We start from the raw sequence: 16,359 nt of genomic DNA, 5'->3' as shown, positions 1-16,359 counted from the left end.
TGGTTGGGAGGCCACCATCATCATCATCCATGTCTTATTCCAACTATATGGGGTCGCCTTCATAGCATTAGTCAATATGTGGGCTCGCCATTTTAAAGAAAAGTGATACAGTTATGGCATCCTTCTCCCCCTCTCAAAAGGAAACACACATACATATACACAAACAAAAAGGCAAAAAAGGAAAGTAAAGAAAAAATAGTCAAACTAAAATACTAAATTTTGACTAATGCTCTGTAGTGTAGGAAACAGCAGATCTTGCAGCATCAGTGGGGCTATAGGGAAAGCAATGGTAAAATTATCCTTCTTTATTTGAGGCCAGTAGTTTGGGCAACTCATTGAGAGCTAAGCTATCTTAACTTCATTAAAGGTTCTGAGGGCATCCAGTTCCAGGTCAAACCTCCCTTTCATCTGGGCTTGATGATAATCTATAGATACTAAGCTGATTCAATAACCATGGAAAGGTAATAATAGCTTGGAAGTGATTGACAGCATCAAGGTGAAAGAAGCTCATTGGGTAAAATCCTTGGACAGCTTTCAAGTCTTCTCAGTCACAGACATTCTAAGAACCTGGTCTGAAGTACCACAGTCCTCAAGAGTGAGAGAGAAAGTAAGGCTGGAGCGGAAACCACCAGAAGGCAATAAAGTGAAACTGAATTTTGATGGGAGCTCCCCTGGAAATCTGGGACTATCAGGTATAGGTGGAGTAATCAGAAATTCTGAAAAGAGGATACTGGTTATGTTCTCAGGACCAATTGGCACGGGGAATTCACTGAAGGCTAAACTGTTGGCATTACTACAAGGTTTGAAGCTAGCTAAATAGATGGGATACAGGCATATTGAGGTGGAAGGGGATTCAAAAGTGGTTATTTCCTGGGTGGAAAACAGTAGCCATACCCTGTGGACGTTTAAACATGAGATTAGGGAAGTGGAAAAGATTGCAAAGGAGGTTGAGGCTGAATTTAAATTGGTCTGAAGGAGTGCAAATGGATTAGCTGATCATCTAGCAAAACAAGGGGCATTGAGACAGCAATTATTTTGGGCTACATTGTAACGAGGGACAGAAAAAGAGTGATTAAATGGGATCATCATTCCCATCAGGAATTTAAATAAAATACATGCTTACTGATCAAAACTAAAACAACTTACTCATTTTGGGATACTTCACTGCTAAGCTTGGGATAACTTGTATTTTATGTATAGGGGAACCCCAAATGTGGTATAGTCTACCCCTGCTACCCATTTTATGGTTCTGGGGCTTTGCACTTACTCTCTTCCAATATTCTTATTATAACAAATTAAAGTTTATATTGACCATAAAAATGAATATAAGGGGCACTAGGGCAGCCCAGTGCACAAGGCTCCCACCAATGCAGGGTCTGGGGAGGGACAGATATACGCAGTCTTACCCCTGCACACACAGAAGCTATCGCGCCAAGACCCACCCTCTATAAAAATGAATATGCATCTCCCAAAAGTTTGTGGAATTGAGGCTAAGGAAGCTAAGGGTAATGAATAATGCTCTTTCAGGAAAATGGTTCTGGAGATTCAATGAAGACATGGAAGGACTGTGGAGACACGGCATTGCAGGAAAATACAGGTTAAGTAGTAGGTGTTGGGATCCTGGGCAGCAACAAGTCCCACGAGATGTGCAGTGTGGTAGAGCACTGAAAAAGCATTCTCGGAACACACAGAAGGCATATACAAGATTGGGAGGATAATAGGGTGACATTCTGGACAAAAAATGGTGCAGGAATTCATCCTTGACATTTTCATCTCTGTATGAGGTCATTGAGGTAGATCAGAAAGAGGAAGCATTGGTAATGGATTGCTATGAACAGCATGAGAATGGGAGGTTTAGAGCCTTCAACTCAAGAAATCTTAATGACTGGGAAATTGAACCAATAGCTAGCCTACTTGAGTGGAAACATAAAAAAAAAAAAGCTTCATCCAGAGAGTTCAAGTGTAATATTTTAGGCTTGCAACAAGTTGGGCTGGTTCTCACTGCAGTTGTTTTACAACAAAATCAGTCATAATCAGAAGAATCTGTTGCCCAGCCTAAAATGTCGATCAACTATATTCCATCGAAGGTGGATTTTCTTGCTTGAACAGCTACATTAGCAAGAAGTTTGACAACTGATATCCTAATTAGAAAAGGTATGAATCTGAGAAGTGACTGTTGTGTCCTATCTGAAACTGAACAGAAACCATACATTAGCAAGATGTTTGACAACTGATATCCAATCAGGAGAGGTATGAATCTGAGAACTGACTGTTTTGTCCTATCTAAGACTGAGCACAAGCCATCTGTTCATTCATTGTAGCTTATCCAAATAACTTTGGATGTTGGCGCTATCTTGTTTTGTGATGTAGGATGGGCAGGGGGTCCTACCAACTTAGGATCTGGTACTGAGCCTTGTAGGGTTGAATGAGGGCTGTGGGTGATTAGATATGAAGAATATGAATGGAGAAGAAAGTAAGATGCTCTCTGTTAGGGTAAACAGCAATGAGATAGGTCACTTATAAGAAGAAACAGGTGAGAGAGAGGGGACAAAAAAGAGAAAAATTTCCGGCAACAACCAGAATTCACTAAACCAAACTTTATGTTACCAAATCACTCTTCTTGAACTCCAATTACAACTCTATTTATACACACAACTTACTAACTCAGATGTCCCCTTTCAGACTCCAATTTGGACTAGGAAATTGACCCAAAGAAATTCCTGATTGCTTTAGAACTAAGAGTGCGTTTGATAACAGCTGAAGATTCTGAAGTGAAAAGATTGTGTTGTCTTTTAGTGAATTAAGTTTTCAAGGAGGTTGTGGGATCCTTAATGTCTGAAACTGAAGTTGGACAGATCACTACACCTGTGAAATTTTACTATTTAATTATTTTATCAACTAAGCAAAACAATGTCTTTCAGTTCAGCAACTTCGGCAGTTATCAAACAGCCTCTAACTCTAAGACAAATCCATAATTAAACCCATTAGGACACTTAAATAAGGATTCCAAGTCCTAAATAACTCTAATAACACCTTCCTAATCCCACCAAAACTACTATAATTTGAAGACATCAGAAATTACTAAAAATAATAAACTGCGAACTCACTAAAAAATAATAATTACAAGAATTACTATAAATAGAAAGTCCAAAAGTAACCATAAATAGTAATCTCAAAATAATAAAAACAAGGTAGACTCCACTTTCAGTTTTTTCCGGTTCTCCCATAAATTTCCCTCAAGATGATAATGAGGCCAAAAGTATTTTTCAGACAATTTCTTCCTTCTCTTCAGATCTGTTAACTTCTTTTTAGGCCTCTAAAGAGGCTCAAACTGATCTAACCAAGTGCACGCTGCTGCATCAAAGGTACTCCCACCTGAGTCTGTTATCAATCTTTTCCAAGGATGGAAGTTTCAGGAATTGAGAAGGGGCAAGGTTTTGTGGGATACACCAGCTGTAATATCACAGGTGGTTTGGAAAGAGAGAAACTTGTGTATTTTTGAAAATAAAGTGAACAAGATGGATGTGATGAAGAGAAATCTGAAAGGATTTCTGTATTCATGGATGAGCACACAAACCATTTCAAGTAATCCCACATTTTATTTTTTTATACTGATACATTTGTTTTAAGCTCAATTCATACAGGTGACAATGTGACAAACTGATTTATACCCTCAGCATACAATCTCTCAATGTACATGGGCTTCTTTTCTGTAAGTTTCTTTTCTGAAGAAATACAATAGTTTACTAACTCAGAAAAAAAAAAAAAGAAATGCAACTTTGATTTACAGGAATACTATAATGACCACAAATCTAAAGCTGCTTGATGTAAACAGCAGCAGAAGGATATTTTAGTCCTTTTGTCAAATAAAGGCAAAGCAGGAACTATGAATTTTGTTCATGGGCAAAATACAAAAGTTAAGTTAAAATCAGGTCATGTAATTGTTTTTTGCAGAGAACACTGATGTGGGCCCCACGGCTGTGGTCCCCACTGTGTTTGTATGACAGCATGTGTAACCTTTGTTGGTCATGTCAGTGTTAGTTGGTAGTTATCTTAGACAGCTTGTTATTTCAGTTTGTTATTTATTTCAGTCTTTTATTTGTTTTATTTGCCATGTAAGTATTAAGGGTAGTTTGTCCTTTCCTACATGTAGTGAACATAACCTATAAATATTAAGAGAGTGGCGGCGGCAGGATGATTCAATCTGTCCCTCCTTTCAAAACCCTTGTGCACTTCTGCTTCTTGTCCTTTCTCCTCCTTTCTTCTCCTTTCTTCTTCCTCTTCCTTCTATTTTTCTCAATCCGAAATCAGTTGGGATTCAAGACTGATTGTAGTCTTGATCGACTACTTTGTATCAAAGCCTATCTAATCTAGGGTTTCTCATGTGAGTCTAGTCCAGCCGACTACATGAGAACTATCTAGGGCTGGAAGCTTATAAAGGACTGTTCGTTGGCTGATTCTTGGAGGTTACCAGAAAAGTTTAGCAGTTGTTCGAAGACTTGTCGTGGCTTGCAAAGTGTTTTGGTAGTCAGGAAGAATCAGAGGAGGTTAGGGTTCAGGCCACGATTGAAGGTAGCGATCAGAATTCTCTGGGTAAGTCTTTATTTTTCCCTTGAGATTGCTGTCAGTCAAGATAGGTTGGACCTGTCTAGGAGGAGAGCAGCCAAACCCTCCTATTTTCTCTCAGAGGTGATCAGTTTTTTTTTAGGGTTTGTCATTAACCCTACGGCTAGACTTGACTGTGAATTCTCTTGGAAAGTGCGGCTGAGCATTGTTTATGTTCTCACAAGGGTCTTCCTAACTTTACGATTGAAACCCTAATTCTGCCTCAGCTCTACAGAGTGCTTTCTAAGTGAGTTTCTGATTGCCGATTGGTTTCAGATCAGATCTGAACTGATTTCATATAGTTTTATTGTGAACGATTGCTTCAGTGCTGTTTTCTAGTGTGGAAACCGTAATAGTTCTTAACTACTGATTCTTGACCAAGAGTGGAGTTCAAAAATCAGGGAGAAGGTGTGTTTGGGAACAGCAGTTCTGGGAGTATGTCTGAGATTGCGTTTCAGATTACAACTGTGAGATTTGATGGATCCAATTACTTGGAATGGGCCCAATCAGCCATGATAGCTATTGGGGGAAGGGGAAAACTTAGCTATTTATTGGGAGATGTGAAAGAGCCTTCCAAGGAGGACCCAATGTATACCAAGTAGGTTCAAGAGAACTACTTGGTTATGACATGGCTGTGCAACTTGATGCAGCCAAATATCAGCCGAAATTACTTGTGGGCAAAGACAGCCAAGGAGATATGGGATGTCATGAAGGAGACCTACTCCCAACCCCTTAATGTTGCTAGGGCCTATGAACTAAAGTGTGAAGTGAATAACCTTAAACAATGAGAGAAACCAGTCTCTGTGTATTTCTCTACACTGAAATCACGGTGGCATGAAATTGACCATCTGGAGACTCTTGAGTGGGAAAGTCCGAAAGATACACAGACCCATAGAAAGCAAGTCAAGACCAATAGGGTGTTTGAATTTCTAGCTGGCCTGAATTCAGATTATGACATTGTGAGACAGCAGATACTGACAAGAGACAGCATGACCCTTTCTCAAGCATACTCCCTAGTGCATAGTGAAGAGACCAGGAGGAAGGTTATGATGCAACATCAGCCCTTTCCCCCAACCCTGGCAGCAATTAAACCTAAGTCTGGGAGTGTTACAGAAAGAGACATGAAGAAGGAAGACAAACGGGATCTGGTATGTGAACATTGCAAGAAACCCAAGCATACGAAAGATACATGTTGGAAGCTCCACCCTCATTTAGTCCCAACAAAACTGAGGAATAAAAGGGGTAATGCTCATATGGTTGTGAATACTGATTCTGCATCCTCGTCAGGCACAAAAGGCGCATCCCTAGATACCTTAGCTGCTGTTTGGGCTGCCCTGATACAGTTGGAAAAGGAGGTTAGGAATTCGGCCCAGTCATCTCAGTCACCATCAGCCTCTGCCACATCTACATTTGCTCATTCAGGTACCCGGGCCTCAGCCTACCATGCTTCAGCTCCAGGTAATACTGAACACTGTTGGGTAATAGACTCAGGAGCATCTGACCATATGACTAGCTTGCCATCATTGTTCACTACTTATCACTTGTCTTTTGGTAGAAATAAAGTATCCATTGTTGATGGCTCTCTTGTTCCCATTTCTGGCAAGGGTGACATCAAGTTATCTGATACTATCTCTTTATCCTCTGTCTTGCATGTTCCTAAACTTGACACTAATTTGCTTTCAGTCAGTAGTATTACCAAACATCGAAACTGTTCAATAACCTTTTTCCCTGACCAATGTGTTTTTCAGGACTTAGAGACGAGGAAGGTGATTGGGACTGGCCGTGAGACGAATGGGACCTACCTGCTTGGAGAGAGTCCTCATTGGAAAGAGCCAGTGGATAAGAAGTCTTTTGTTTCTCAGTGTGTGAGTCCGGTTATGCTTTGGCATAACCGATTAGGTCACTTATCTTTTTGGTCTTTGAAGAGTATGTTTCCTACTTTATTTGAGTCTGTTGAGATGTCAAATTTGAGAAGTGAGAGTTGTCAGCTTGCCAAACATTATAGAACATCTTATTCCTTGAATAATAAAAGAAGTAGTAATTCTTTTGATATTGTGCATACCGATGTTTGGGGGCCATATCACATCCCTTCTATGGGTGGGTACAGGTATTTTCTGTTGTTTGTTGATGACCATACCCGTTTTTCTTAGGTCTACCTTATGCGTTCTCGAGATGAGGTTCCTGCTCTGACCTAAAACTTTCATCAGATGATTTTAACCCAGTTTGGGGTCAAAATCAAAGTCCCCAGATCTAATAATGCAAAAGAATACTTTGCTAAGCCACTAGCCTCTTATCTACTTGTTCATGGGGTTATTCACTAGAGCACTTGTCCACATACGCCATAGCAGAATGGGGTTGCCGAGAGGAAGAATAGGCACATTTTGGAGGTGGCTAGAAGCATTTTGTTTACCTCCAATGTGCCTATCCGTTTCTGGGGTGATGCTATCCTCACGGCAGTGTATCTCATTAATCGGGTTCCTTCACGGGTTCTTGATATGAAGCCTCCGTTTACCCTTCTATACCCAGACGAGGAGTTGTTTACTGTTCCTCTTAAAACCTTTGGGTGCACCTGTTTTGTTTAGCTTCTCGGACCTCATCATTCAAAATTTGACCCTAAGGCCTCCAAATGCATTTTTCTCGGTTATGCACAAACTCAAAAGGGTTATTGCTACTATAATCCTGTTTCAGGGAGGAGATTTGTCTCGATGGATGTCACCTTCTTTGAGGAGGCATCCTATTATCCTAGGGTTCCTCCTCAAGGGGAGAGTAGTGAGAATGAGAATTTGGGTTTTTTTCCTTAGGGGGAGTGCAGTGAGAGTGAGGTTAACTCATCTGAGGTTGTTCCTTTACCCATTCCATTGAGTGATGAAGGCTGTACTGGTGAGGATTGTCAGAGGGATCAGGAGTTGAAAGTCTATCACAAGCGATGCAGGCAGGTTGATCTCGGCCATCAGTAGTCTAGGCCAGCCCCAGCTCCTTCTGCGGATCCAGATCCAAGTACTACAGTCCCCGGGCCCACTGAGATACCTTCCACTGTTGCTACTTCCCCTCCTTTTTTGGATGACCTTGACCTCCTTATTGCGGTCCGTAAAGGGAAACGGCGCTGCACCACATCCACAGCTCACTGCATTTCCCAGTTTCTATCCTATGATCACCTGTCTCCCTCTTACAGGTCCTATCTCACTTCCATTGCTGATATCCCTATCCCCAGAACAGTGCAAGAAGCCTTATCAGTTCCAGAGTGGAAAGATGCAATGAAAGTTGAAATTGATGCCCTTTTGAAAAATAATACTTGGGAGTTAGTTGACCTACCCAAAGGAAAGAAACAAGTTGAATGTAGATGGGTATTCACTATGAAACATAATGTTGATGGCTCCATTGAAAGGTACAAAGCCCGATTGGTTGCAAAAGGGTTCACTCAGACTTATGGTATAGACTACTTGGAGACCTTTGCCCCAGTAGCCAAGATGACCACTATTCGAGTTCTATTAGCCCTTACAGCAAGTTATTCTTGGCCCTTGTTCCAGATGGATGTTAAAAATGCTTTTCTGAATGGAGACTTACAGGAAGAGGTCTACATGCAGTTGCCCCCTAGATTCTATGATACAGAGACAGGTAAGAAGGTTTGCCGATTGAATAAGGCATTGTATGGATTAAAACAGTCCCCTAGAGCTTTGTTTGATAGATTCAGACTAGCCCTTGGAAAATTCGGTTATGTATAGGCCTAGTCAGATCATACACTGTTCATTAAAAGGGTGGACTCTTCTTTGACCCTACTTGCTGTATATGTGGATGATATTGTAGTGACAGAGAATAATAGCAGTGAGATTGAATCCCTCAAACAGCTTCTTCATCAAGAGTTTGAGGTGAAAGATCTTGGTGCATTGCGATATTTTTTGGGCATTGAGGTTGCTAGATCTAAACAGGGGATCTTTATCTCTCAGAGGAAATATGTTCTAGATCTGTTGGCGGAAACTGGAAAGTTAGGTGTCAAGCCTACTAATACACCCATTGAACAGAATCACAAGATCAGTGCAGAGGGTGGGGAGCCTCTTGAAGACAAAGTTATGTTCTAACGGTTGGTTGGAAAGCCCCTATATCTCTGCCTCACTCGACCAAATATCAGTTATGCAGTCAGTGTTGTCAGCCAGTACATCCATTCCCCTAGAACTACTCATCTTCTTGCAGCAGAGAGAATATTAGCATACTTGAAGAGATGCCCAGGTAGAGGCATACTGTTCAAGAACAATAATCACATGAAGGTGGGGGTCTATACAGATGTTGATTGGGTTGGAAGTGCTGATGACAGGAGGTCTACCTCTAGATATTGTGCCCTTGTGGGAGGTAATCTTGTCTCTTGGAGGAGTAAGAAACAAAGTGTTGTTTCCCGCTCTAGTGTCGAAGCTGAATACAGGTCAATGGCTAACAGAGTGGCTGAAATTCTATGGCTGAAGAGTTGGGTATTGAGTATGAGAAGCCCTTGATGTTGTATTGTGATAATTAGGAGGCTATTAATATAGCTCACAATCCGGTGCAACATGACAGAACTAAGCATATCGAAGTTGATCGACATTTTGTCAAAGAGAGGGTCTCATCACAGGAAGTGTGTCTCCCGTATATCACCTCCAACATGCAGCTCGCAGATCTTCTCACCAAGGTTGTACCAAGGAAGAAGTTAGAGGCAGACCTATTCAAGTTGGGAATGACAAATATCTATTCCCAACTTGAGGGGGAGTGTAGAAAACACTGATGTGGGCCCAACGGCTGTGGTCCCCACTGTGTTCGTATGACAGCATGTGTAACCTTTGTGAGTCATGTCAGTGTTAGTTGGTAGTTATCTTAGACAACTTGTTATTTCAGTTTGTTATTTATCCTTGTCTTTTATTTGTTTTATTTCCATGTAAGTATTAAGGGCAGTTCCGTCCTTTCCTACATATAGTGAACATAACCTATAAATATTAAGAGAGTGGCGGCGGCAGGATGATTCAATCTGTCCCTCCTTTCAAAACCCTTGTGCACTTCTGCTGCTTCTCCTTTCTCCTCCTTTCTTCTCCTTTCTTCTTCCTCTTCCTTCTATTTTTCTCAATCCGAAATCAGTTGGGATTCAAGACTGATTGTAGTCTTGATTGACTACTGTTTTATTAGCATGTGTCTCCATTAATGTTGGTTTCAAGAATTTGTTAAAGCTTAGTTGTTAAGCTAGTCCTTGAAAGTGGAGTCAAACAATACCAACTTCAGAATGTGGTTTACCTAAGCTATTAAGAAATGTATCTAGATATAGGAGTTTGAGTGAGTCTAGATTAGAAAGCTTCGAGGAATCTAACTATGGTTGCACCATAGTTTTCAAGGCACCAAGGCGAGGCTAGGCGACAGGGGGGCACCTTGTTGCCTAGTCGCCTAGGCAGGCGCCTAACCTAGGCATCACCTAGGCGATGGATTTTTTAATGTAGAAAACATAGATCCTAGGGTAGTTCCCTAGGTACCATAACCATATTTCCTTAATAATTATTCATAATTTTCATAAGAAAAGTATAGAGTAAATGTTACATGTTCATGAGAAGAAAAAGAAGGAAAAGAAAACTCAAAAAAATATAGGGGCTGAACCCTTATTTTTGTTATAGGAAAAGAAGAAAAGAAAAAGTAGTAGTAGAAAATGTGTTGATTAGACAAAACTTTAGGTTCTTCCTTACTTATTGGTTCAGGTTTTAAAGTCTTTGGGGGTTCAATACAGCATTTAGCAATGTTTATATTGATTAAACCCTAACAAATAAGAAAATAATAAAAGGAAATTAGTATACAAACACACAAAATGAATATTTTACTATTTTATAATTTAATGTCAAAAAATAAAGAATTAAAAAGTATTTTATAATACGTAGTACAAAACTGCTTGGCGATTAGGCAAGGTGAGCCTCAAAGGGTGCCTTGCCACCTAGGCATCGCCTTGACAACTATGGGGTATGGGCTGCATATAACATTTTAAGGCAGGAAATGAAAATCACTTCTTTTGAGTGAAAACTTTCACTTGTAGGCATGATTGAAGCAGTTAATACCCCAAATATTAATGTGGCTATAACTGCAAGCTCCCAATTATTAATTTATCACCCTCTCTTGCACATTCCACATGGCTACTTATCTCCTCTTAGTAAAGTTGGTATAGCACTTGACTCCTCCAAGAATGACCACTGGTCAAATTCCCATTAGAGTGTTGTAGTTGCCATATCATCCTTATTTCAGTATCCTGCCTGCTCTATACAACCCAGGAATCTTTCCATATGATAGCATGGTTGGGCCCCAAAGTTGGCCCAATTTTCATTAGCCATACTCTAATTCATCTAGCAAATTTCAGACCAAAATCCCTTGTCTTGTGACTCTTTTCTAAGCTTTAATTGAGTAAAAGAATATTTAAATTTAAACCAGTTTTAACTTGCTTGACAAAAGCTCCAATCAATCAAGGGGTATAGGATTGATGTGGACAAGAGACTGGATTTCACCAATTCAGAGAGTGCCCAACCAAATAGATAATCTGGATAGCCGCTGCCCCTTCTTGCGACATTGGGTATTTATGTGTATGTAGAGTGATCCACACCATTTACACTAAGAAAACGTTTCTAGATACTAAGTTCCAAAAATAACATCAAAGTTTTCATTCCTGAAGACCTCAAGAAAACTAACCTTAATGAAATACTGATACATCCCACTTGGTGTTTTTTGTGTCCAGTGCACCCTGTAAGTTTTAACGGTAAAGAGTACAGACACATGACTAATCTCAAAAATAATTAAAAAATAGAGGGTTCAAGCATTTTGGCTGACAAAAAAAAAAGTGAGACAGGGAGGAGAAAATTACCCATCAAGAGGATTTAAAACACCTGGGAAGTATTCACCAAAAGCTAATCTATTTATTTTGTGACTAATCTGTATCATGAAAAACATATAAATAAGATGGTCATTTTATTATAAAAATCTTTTAACGCCAATATGTCTTCTCTTTCAAGTCTAAGAATATTAAGCAGTTGGAGTTTGCCTTACATTGTAACTATCCTTCTGGAAAGACAGCAAATCATGTATATGAACATTTGACTGTTGAAAGCTTTTCCCAGGGGCAAAATGAAAATTTCCAGCTACCTTATTAACTTCCAAGAATCCATAAACATTACATCCTTCTCCTTCTTCATCTTTAATTCTTTGCAGGAAACCTTCTCTTTTGCACTAAACATCACCAAATAGGAATCAGAAATAAAATATCCACCTAAACATTTGATGAACATTTGTGGTTCATACATTCAACCAAATAAGAAATTAAGTGCTTTCAGAACAAGTTGATCAATGGTAAGTTCTCATGTTTTTCTCACATTTACAAGCTCTAGACAATGATCTTACCATTTTATACATTATGCCTTTTTGGAGGATCAAACACGGTCTGGGGTGATATACAGCCATTGGCATTTGGTTCGATGGGTTTGCAGGTTACCAGCCACACATAAATGAATGATCAGAACTAAAAATATGTATTTCTTTCTGACCTTTCTAAAATCTATGTATTGCTTCCATAGATAAATTAGTTTTCACTTCCCCCAAATTTAAGGGACTAAAATGCCCTTGTTCTGTGTGTAGTACATGATGAGAACCACTTAGGACATCATGTATTCAAGCTTCAATTAAACCACCTCCATAATATTCAAATAGCCAATTTTACACTGAAAATCAGTGTGGCATGGATTCTCCTAAATGGACATGTTGTGTCGGACATGCATCTGGGTCTAAGTCCAACACTCTACAGGTTCCTGAGGGCACTTATACATAAACATTTCCTTTTTGTCATAGCTTATTTGACATAAATGAACAGTAGCAACAGTTAATCTACAAGATGAATCAATTTTTGCATCAAATGTCACTTAGTAACAAAGGCGACATTTTTTTGTAGGTATCTAATGTTAGAATTCAAAAATATGAATTAGTTTAGTAGTATAGACTTTGACATAGACATGTCTGCAAGTCTATGTTTTCTCATCTTGCAGATTCAGACTATTGGGCACGTATCAGATTCTGACTCCCATATCCATGTCCATGTAACACTGCTGAAATTTTGATTAACATGAGCCATTGGCATCTCCAGATTAGTATGTTGAAGCACCAAAACTTGTGAAAATTTATAGAGGTATGTGCCTCACAGGAAAATGTATGCAACAGTTTCTACTATGCACATTCTCCATCAAGAAAAAACATATGCATGCACCTTTTATGCATCTGTTTGTAGAGGGAAACTCACAGGTAGTGAGGAGTGGGTGGAAGTGCCCTCACTGTGGGACCTTGGACTCTACCATGTATCAGAAAAAACCTAGATCTCTGGCATCCAGACTCCAGAGTGACATCTTGTTCAGATGGGTCCCATAATCACTCTTTCACAAACATATACAGCTTCTGGTACATAGAATTCTTTCTTTTCTAATTAATAAATGGTCTCCATTCATTGTAAATGCTTTCTTTGTACTTGTTAATCTGGCTCTTCAATGTGTTGGGTGACCTTAAAATTTATTTACTCTTTTTATTAATCAACCCTCATGTTATCCATGAAAAGGAAGATCGAGGTTGCATCTGTTTGTAGAGTAAGGAAAGAATATGCTTGGGTTGATCAGGCTTTACCTCCCTATGTTGATCCCTTCATCAATGCTCCATTCCTTAACTTAAACTGGGCTCATTTTTCTATAAATATCAATTATTATAGGTTTCCAATACGCTCTATTTAATAGATTATGCTTTTGATAAAGTTGGCAAGGGATCAATGGGGCATGCAGATAAGCAAACATGTATGTATATGTTAACAAATACCTTTGAGATTAATGTTCCTAGGTTGTATGGAGTGGTGTAACACCTTGAGCAGAACCTCCTAAGATATCCACAACCGTACAGGACTTCTTGATTATGCAATGACTTATCAGTGTGTAAACCTAGAAACTTGCATCATGTCCTAATGATTTACCCCATAATGAATACTGTGGCATTCAAAGTTCAAAATATCACAAATTATCAGTGTGTAATGTATCGGTTTTTGAACCCACTAAAATGCCATATACAGGGATATAGGGGGGTCTTTAGGTTTAAACATTAGAACCCCTTCTAACATGTTTATCATCGAAATCTCAGACTGAAAAAATAAAAGTAAAGAAAAAGAGTATTAGCCCTTTGAATTTTGTTGTATTGTGTATGTCAACACTTGTGAACCATAGTGGCATTTCCTAATTTGGCCCTGGAATTGATTAAAATAACTAGAAGAATTACATAACTTCATGCAATCTCAAGGTCTTGGACTGATAGTTAGAATGCCTTTTTTATGCTTAATGTGATAGTTAGAATGTCTTAAAACTACTATTTTAGCCACAAAATACTCAGCTTCCATTATAAGAATAATTAGGAAAGCTCTTTAATTTCACAGAATTGCCATAGTAGAAGCTGCTAGAAAAGGTTTAGTATTAACAATCTCTCCAGCCCTTAAAAGAAGGTTGATTTAGAAAATACAGCCAAAAACTAAAACCACACAGACCTGGTCAATCATATCTGGATTCGACAGCCCCCAACCTTTCCTTCTATATGCGTCACGGACTTCTTCACATGAGTTGCAACAATGGTCATCAGACTGCAACATAGATAAGAAACTCAGACACAAGAGACAAAACCAATACCATTACCTTTTTCTAACTAGTTATATAAAGAACATATTCTGGTACATATCAATGGATCCTGCTTTTAATTAACATGATCTGCTTAAGGCCAAGACCAAGGTACCATGAAAAGACAACTTAAAAGAGAAAGTAAATGCTTCCGAACAATGCCTTGACTAGAACAAAAGACAAAGCATACCTTCTCACAATTTTTAAGTGTCAAAAGTGCATGTGAGTTACATTCTTTCACTAGGTTTATCATATATAAGAATAGATATTTTATACCCTTTTACAGCCCTAGGTTTGGATAAAATATTTATCTCTTAAACCAACTAAAACATTTTGGATATCCACAAATCCTACTTTATAGGTTTGCCAGTTCTGCATTTTGTACTAGACCATAATGGAGAATGCTTAAATTTTGATATTTTATAATGCATAAGCACAAAGTGACAGGAACAGAAAAACATACCGTTTCTGCACCATAACATGAACCACAATATGTCTCATTGTGTTCAAGCCGCCCACCATGTCTCTGCAGAGGCTTTTCAATCTGTGACGATAAAGAAGAAATAACAAGTGAACTTAGGATGCAAAAAAGGGAAAAGAAAAGACATACAGAGAAAGCAAGTGAATATCAAATTGTAAATGCTGCAGAAGTCTAATATTAACAAGATCAAAGAAAGACAGGATTGCAGATGTTATCTAACTGATCATGAGAGAGATCCAGAGTATAAATTCATCTTGTATCTTAGTTGTTGGTCCTCTGTTCACAGGAACACTCAAAATTTTGCCATCTAATAATATATACAGTCACATGCATATATAACATGCCTGTATAAGAAAAGTTCCTATCATGTGATATTAACCAGAATTCTCCCAGAGTAAGATGTGATAACCTAGGCCTCAAAATTGAACCAACCATGTTCACAATTGCAAGTCATAAGAAAAAGATTTCAAGTAACCTTTGACAAACCTTGGGTGCACCAATTCCATCCTGCCTGGCTTCAATTACATTCCCATTAGCATCGATTCTTTTCTTGATTATATCATGCCTCTGTATATAAATAAGACATGAGCATATAAATCAAGACTAGACAAATACCATGCTACCATGCCCATATTCAACAACCAACAGATTAGAAGTAATAGGGGTAAAATGAAGGATCCAACAAGACAATAACGATGTTGGAAAAATCTATTTAGCAATATAAACAGCAAGAATAGCACTGAAGGATGCAACTATTTGCAATACATACTACGTCAAGATGTTGCTCCCCGCTGATATCCATGGCATCAAGGCTGAGTATAGAACATGCAAGGGCAGGAAAAGTGACATCAAACTGCACTTTCAGAAACAGAAAGAAACATGGTCACGAAGAAAGTAAAAAATCAAGCAATTACTTAATCAACAATCCTAACTATTACCACAAGTAGAAGATAAACCGGCAACTCAACAAACCTTTATCCTAACTCTATGGGGGTTGCAAATTAGTAGACAATCCATACAAGGTAATCACCCAAAAAAGAAAACTGAATAGTTCAAGAAATTCTCAAGACACATGCAGGTGTCTCATGGACAATTGATAATGGCTGTCATTTTCTTGCCACATACCATGAAAATCAATGTATATTACGTATGCCCACAAGAATACATATATACAAGCACGTATATTTATTGATATATACTTTTATGTTAACAACAAAACTGCAGGTGGTGAAACCATGGGGAAGTAACTACAGAAGTATGAGACACAAAACCCATCACTCCAGCCATTAAATATTTCCTGAAAAAAGGTTGAACAAATATCAACTTTGTTCAACAAAACATTAAATCCCAACCATTTGAACAAAACTATAATTAAATAAAAATGAATAAAGACAAAATTTTATATTGAGGCCAAAATGAGTATATATTTGATATCTATGAAAAAGAAGAACAATAAGGTATTACATTTATACGTAGGGTTTCTCCTCTCGAAGTATCTACAACAAGCTTTGTTTCAGTAACTGAATGGAGGTAAAATCCTGCAACCAAATCCAGGGCATAAGTTAATCATCATCGTCCAAGCTTCATCGTAATCATATGGGATCA

The 16,359-nt window shown here is 38.6% G+C and overlaps 1 protein-coding gene across 5 annotated transcripts in view; it reads right to left on the bottom strand.

The window, feature by feature from the left end:
* Positions 1 to 16,359, bottom strand: part of LOC148876801 (uncharacterized) — a 58,118-nt gene that overhangs the window by 20,361 nt on the left and 21,398 nt on the right. For 3 of the 5 annotated variants that reach the window (XR_016107455.1, XM_088970922.1, XM_088970934.1), the window contains exons 2-9: positions 16,219 to 16,292; positions 15,524 to 15,607; positions 15,241 to 15,321; positions 14,737 to 14,817; positions 14,147 to 14,239; positions 11,635 to 11,814; positions 11,453 to 11,520; positions 11,281 to 11,332 (exon numbers count right to left, since the gene is read on the bottom strand). Coding sequence is in view for 4 of the 5 variants with exons in the window: in XM_088970922.1 (XP_088827048.1) it covers positions 11,281 to 11,332; positions 11,453 to 11,520; positions 11,635 to 11,814; positions 14,147 to 14,239; positions 14,737 to 14,817; positions 15,241 to 15,321; positions 15,524 to 15,607; positions 16,219 to 16,292 (713 nt within the window). In the remaining variant the exon portion in view is untranslated. The remainder of the gene's footprint in view (positions 1 to 11,280; positions 11,333 to 11,452; positions 11,521 to 11,634; positions 11,815 to 14,146; positions 14,240 to 14,736; positions 14,818 to 15,240; positions 15,322 to 15,523; positions 15,608 to 16,218; positions 16,293 to 16,359) is intronic. The other 2 variants (XM_088970942.1, XM_088970953.1) reach the window with 1 other exon arrangement.

This window comes from Nelumbo lutea, chromosome 1 (genome assembly GCF_056320005.1).
Source record: "Nelumbo lutea isolate HS-2025 chromosome 1, American lotus-T2T, whole genome shotgun sequence".
NCBI lineage: Eukaryota > Viridiplantae > Streptophyta > Magnoliopsida > Proteales > Nelumbonaceae > Nelumbo > Nelumbo lutea.
This window is presented reverse-complemented; position numbering and strand designations above follow the sequence as displayed.